The 5,572-nt window shown below is 32.3% G+C and overlaps 1 protein-coding gene across 1 annotated transcript in view; it reads left to right on the top strand.

Annotated features, from left to right (window-relative positions):
- The first annotated feature begins 894 nt into the window (after positions 1-894).
- LOC110018722 (phosphoenolpyruvate/phosphate translocator 2, chloroplastic) overlaps positions 895-5,572 on the top strand; it is a 16,658-nt gene continuing 11,980 nt past the window's right edge. Inside the window, exons 1-3 of the mRNA XM_020716133.1 lie at positions 895-1,439; positions 4,511-4,633; positions 4,728-4,880. Coding sequence (XP_020571792.1) covers positions 1,074-1,439; positions 4,511-4,633; positions 4,728-4,880 — 642 coding nt within the window. The 5' untranslated portion in view covers positions 895-1,073. The remainder of the gene's footprint in view (positions 1,440-4,510; positions 4,634-4,727; positions 4,881-5,572) is intronic.

Below are 5,572 nucleotides of genomic sequence, written 5' to 3'. Positions count from 1 at the left end.
AGCTAAAGGTGGAATTTTAAAGATGATGTACCCCACACATGGTATGTATACCATACAACATATATGATTTCTTACTTGCAAATTCTCAATCTTTGCATTTGAGGAACTGCTATGTTTGTTTCCTATACTCTTCTGGATGGTTTCTCTTTATTATTACCTTTATATTTACATGGAATTATCTTATATCAACAATAGCCCTAGAACTACTAGTAATTGGCCCATTACTTATCAAGCATTTTGGTTAGTGGTTACTACAAAAAAAATGGACACCGATTTTGTAATTTTTTTGTTGCAGCCTCTTTATCTCAAATTAAAGGTGTTCTTAGTATCAAGTTGAAGTCCCCCTTTATTTATCCTTGAATTTTTACCTATAGAATCATTGCTCAAGGTTAAAAATAGCCAGCAAAAAGAAAAGATATGAGAATTCAAAGAGTCCATCAACTTCATATAAAAAGTTGTTTACGTTCATTCAAATATTGAGATTTGTCTCTCCAAAATATATTTATAGGAATTTTTTTTAAAATCAAAATAATATTTACATATTGATTTTTATAGAGCTAGTAAAATGAAATTATAATTTAGGGGCATTAGCTTACATACTAACAATTTCTATGCATTTACATATCTAACCCTAAAGCTCTATTTTTTACATTCATTCAACCTAAATCATTCATCACATAAACATATCATTACTTTAAAAATTTAAAAAATGATCTATACATTTTCATATATAAATAAAATGACACCAATATAAAAATTAGAACTTAAATACTTATCATGCAAATATATGGGAATTAAGTGGCATGTAACCCTAATTAAATAGGTTAAACAAGAATCTCACCTAAAAGCACGTGCGAGTTTATTACGGCAAGCCACAAGGTTGGTGGGAAGGTGCGCTGGCATCGTTAGATCCGCATCCCGCAGCGCCTTTGGTCCATTTCAACGGAAAGTTTTCCGCTCGTTCCACGTGACAATGGCGGAAAATTCATCGATTATATACTCCCCGTTCTGTTTCATGAATGGACGGGAAGGGGGAGAGTAGGTAGGCGCAAGGAGAAAAATTTTTCCCAATAATGCAGAGCGCAGCATTTTCCCTCTCGCCTTCCACTCCTCTTCTCCGATCACGGAGCACAAACCCTAACCCTAGATGCCGGATCCTTTCCGCCTCCCCCACAGTGAAGCTGCCGACTGCTTTGATCCGAGGCTGCGTCGCCGGCGGCGGCCTACGCGCCATATCGCCACGGCTCGGTGGATGGGAACATGCCATCTCTTCCTCTCCTTCGCGGCGACCCGATCTCGCTGTGAGGGCGAGCTCCATACCGGAAAGCGCCGATGAGAGTCCCGCCAAGGCCAATGAATTGGTGCAGACGCTGCTGCTTGGCTCGCTCTTCGGACTTTGGTACCTATTTAATATCTACTTCAACATCTATAACAAGCAGGTAGTTTTTGCCCTTTTCTCCGTTTGCTTTAAGCATTTTCTTGTATTTGCGGGGTTGGTTTTTTGCTGGGTTGCTTGGCCACGATATGATTTAATTTGGCCTTGATCGGATCTCACTTATCCTTGATGTTCTAGTTTTCTGTTTAAGACGTAATTAGGTGATCTTAATTTGAAAAACCTTTTTTTGTATTGAAATTATGATTTGTGGACGTATTAGTGTTACTTATTGGTAACTATGCAATGTTTTCCGCACTCTATCTATTTCTTTCTACGGATGTGGACGTATTAGTGTTACTTATTGGTAACTATGTTTTCCGCACTCTATCTATTTCTTTCTACGGATCTTTAATAATTGTTGATTGGTCAATTCGTGATTTCTATTAAATTTATAATTGTTTTGTGCTTTCGTTATTGATGGAGCAGTTTTAAACGATAGTGTAAAGAAAAACGTTAAAGTGCATTCATTTGTTTGAGTCGATTTAAAAAATTGTTAGGTTTATGAACCCTAAAAAAAGTTGAGTGAACTTTACTATAAGATGGCAAACTTTATTTTCGTAAGTATTAAACGTAGTGCCTGTTCTAGATTTTTGGATTGTAATTCAAGAGGATCTATTGATTTTGCCAAGTGGACATGATGATGAATGCAAAATATCAGGCAAATGAGAAAAAAATATGAATTTTATTTTTGTATTTTTAATGAATTTAAAAGTTCTTTAGGAGATTATTGAAAACAAATGTAATATTTTTTTTTCAAATAACTTAACTAAAATCCATGCTAGTTGATCTTAATGAAAATAACATTAGGTTTTTATTCGAAGAAAGGTTTTAAAATTGAAATGCACTCCTTACCAAGGTTTAATGAAGGTTTTGTTAGTTCAAGGACGCTTGTTTAGGCTATTTAAAGAAAGTTAAGAAAACTATTTAAACTTCATGCAAATATCATATGATTCACAAACAATCATACAAAACAGTATAGTTGTTCTTAATAAATAACTGTAATTAAAACTAAATAAATTTATAATTGCAAATTTGAGGAAACTTTCACCAAGTAAAACACCATATTTTCATGCACAAGTTTAATTGGGAGCTTAGTGCAACTTCATCTTCACTCGCACAATTCTCAGGTTAGGCTTTAAAACCACTTGATGTAGAGATTAGGCTTTGCGATCACTTGATGTAGAGGTTAGGCTCTGATACCACTTTTACTTGGGTCGACCGTCTAAATGTTATTTGGACAACACATAAAATAACTAGATAATCACCTCTTCCTCATAAAAAATGTAGCACATTACTCAAACTCATTAAAGGAAGAGACATGGCAAACTAGCCTGCTAAGCACCAAGCTAAGTTTGGAAAAGGGAGAACTTTGAAATTGTATTCAAAATATGATGATTACACCCTAAATTCTATGCTTATATCCAGCATTTTTCATCCATGAATTTATGGGAGAAGTCCAAAATTCATAAGAATACAAATAGTCTGTAAAAATTGGAAAGAAATAGGATTAATATTTGGCCAAAGAGTCAAGATAAACAGTCTGGACTTGGAGATGGACCAATAAATCAGATAATCAAATTTAAGCTTTGTTTGTTAGTAGTATGTTGTTTGATATGCTATAAACTTGTGAAAACTTTCATGAAGATGGATAAACTGTTTATCACAAATATTTTGGCTATGATTGTGATTCCACAATGGAGTTATATATGTTGTATTATGCTTACCGTTCTGCATTCCTGTGCATTTAAGAATCATGATGCATCAGTTTTTAAAAAGCAACGCATGTCAAAAATATTATTAAACCCTCAATTTGAAAGAATTATGAAATAAGAATGAGTAGGCTAAGGATAATATTAGCTAGAAATTTATAGAAAGGCTTGTGTAAAATATACTAAACTTTTCATTTAGCACTTAAAAGGCATGAATGGAGATTATTCGTTAAACCGAACCCAATTTCTGGTATAAGAATGTTGATGGTGATCATCTATTGACTTTGTCTTTTCAATTTAGCACCACCTCATAACATTTTTGTGCTACAATTCTTTTTTATTTCATTTCCAATTGTTTCATTTTGTTTATTTTAGACTTAATGTTGATAATTTCTTATATTTTTAACATAAATGATGACAAGGAAGGCTTCTTAAATCCTTGACTCATCATGTGCAGAATTGTTTCATATTGCTCCTTCATATCCCTTTGGCAATCTTTTGTTCAATTCTCAATGATATTGTTAAATTTCAACCATTTTCTGCATATTTCATATTCAATTCTCCATCTATATTTGATCTGCTTTATCGTAATAAATTAATTGTTGAAAGTGTAATCTACGCTGGCTAGGAGCATAATTGTGTTTGTCAATTTAAGAAATTACAATATTCTAGGTTGAAACAAAGTGAAGCTTTTTAGGCCCGCTTGTTTGTAAATAGAAACTTGCAACAAATATCAAATGAATTGCGTTTGCATTTATGTGAAAGTGCTGCTGTGCTGTACTTCTTTTCCTTTTTTAGATCCATGTACTGGAAGGTATTTAAACAATTGGGTACTTTGGCTTTTGAATTTTTATACGCTACATGTTAGATATAAAATAATTCTGGCTTGATTGAGTTTTTTATTTTTGGATCCCCTTTGTGGAGGCCAAGGTTTGATTCCTTGAGAAGGGCTATTGCCCAGAAGTTTATAATTTACTTGACCCTCTAGTTTAATCCTGGGAACTAAAAACACTGTTCTTTTTATTATATTTGGTATTTATGTTGTGCCTCATGAATTAGCATTGTTGGCAACTATAAGCATTCCAATTATTCTTTCTCTTTACGGCAAGTTTGTAGTATTTAATGTGATAGCAGAAATGGGAGAACTTAAATCCTGCCTCATCAAAGCTTCTATCCTCTGAAAAGGAGGCAACTTTAATAATGCACATTAATTGGAACCTTTATTTTTTTCTACTAAGTTCTTCAATGAAGCTAAATGGAAAAATATTCTTCTTTTTTATTTTTTTCTTTTTATCATTTTATCTTTGTTTGTACAGAACGTTCTGTGTTTAACTACATCAACATAACTTCTTCTCTTTTTCCATAGGTGCTCAAAGTTTTTCCCAACCCGTTGACAATCACTACTTGTCAGTTTCTCATTGGAACTGTTCTTGTCCTTTTTATGTGGACGACAACTCTTTATAGGAGGCCGAAGATTACTTCTTCACAGGTATTTACATATCTAATATGCGTAATACTATTTCCTAGAAAACCAAGTTAGTGGTCACAAAGTTATCTAATTGTTGAAACCTTCATTGTTGCAGCTTGTAGCTATTCTTCCGCTGGCCATGGTCCATACATTAGGCAACCTTTTCACTAATATGAGCCTTGGAAAAGTTGCTGTATCATTTACACATACAATCAAAGCTATGGAACCGTTCTTCTCGGTTCTGCTTTCTGCCTTGTTTCTTGGTGAGGTTAGTTTTTTTTCCGAGTCCTGACACTTATCAAATTTTACTTCTAAATAATGTCATTAATGATTTGCTTAACCTTTTTTTTCATTGGAGTTGGGATTCATGAAAAGGACGGTCATCAACTTTTTGGATATTTGTTTTGCATTGAGGTTAATAACTTTTATTTGATTGGACAAATAAAACTATTGAATATTGTTCACATGTGGTGGTATATACAAATACAACTTAGCATACAAATGTTAAAGGTGATCATGTTTGGATCCTTTTTTTTTTACTTGTTTTCAATTTTGTATTTTTCTATCTTCAAGAATATTGAAAACACATCAAGAAAACATGTTTGATTGAGCTTGGATATTTCTCTCATTACCAGCATACTATTTTTGTAATTTCTAGTTCTAATTGGAATTAAACATAATAAAAATTTATTCTTGTCAATAATATAACAATTAATTTTCTTTTGCCAATTCTTTTAATTATAAAATAAATATTGTGAATATTTTGTTATGATAATAAGAGCTTTGATGGAATCATTAGAATTTATTGATATATTTCAATGTTATATTGGATATATAAAAAATTTTTAAATAGTCATAAAATTAATTGATATATAATATAGTTTATTGCAGATAATATTCAAGTTAATGTGGCTTAAGATATTATATTTCATAAAATATGCATGCTTTTTTTAAAAAAAA

Source organism: Phalaenopsis equestris, unplaced genomic scaffold (genome assembly GCF_001263595.1).
Source record: "Phalaenopsis equestris unplaced genomic scaffold, ASM126359v1 Scaffold000032, whole genome shotgun sequence".
Taxonomy (NCBI): Eukaryota; Viridiplantae; Streptophyta; class Magnoliopsida; order Asparagales; family Orchidaceae; genus Phalaenopsis; species Phalaenopsis equestris.
Note: the sequence above shows the minus strand (reverse complement) of the source record. Positions and strands in the feature narration are given on the sequence as shown.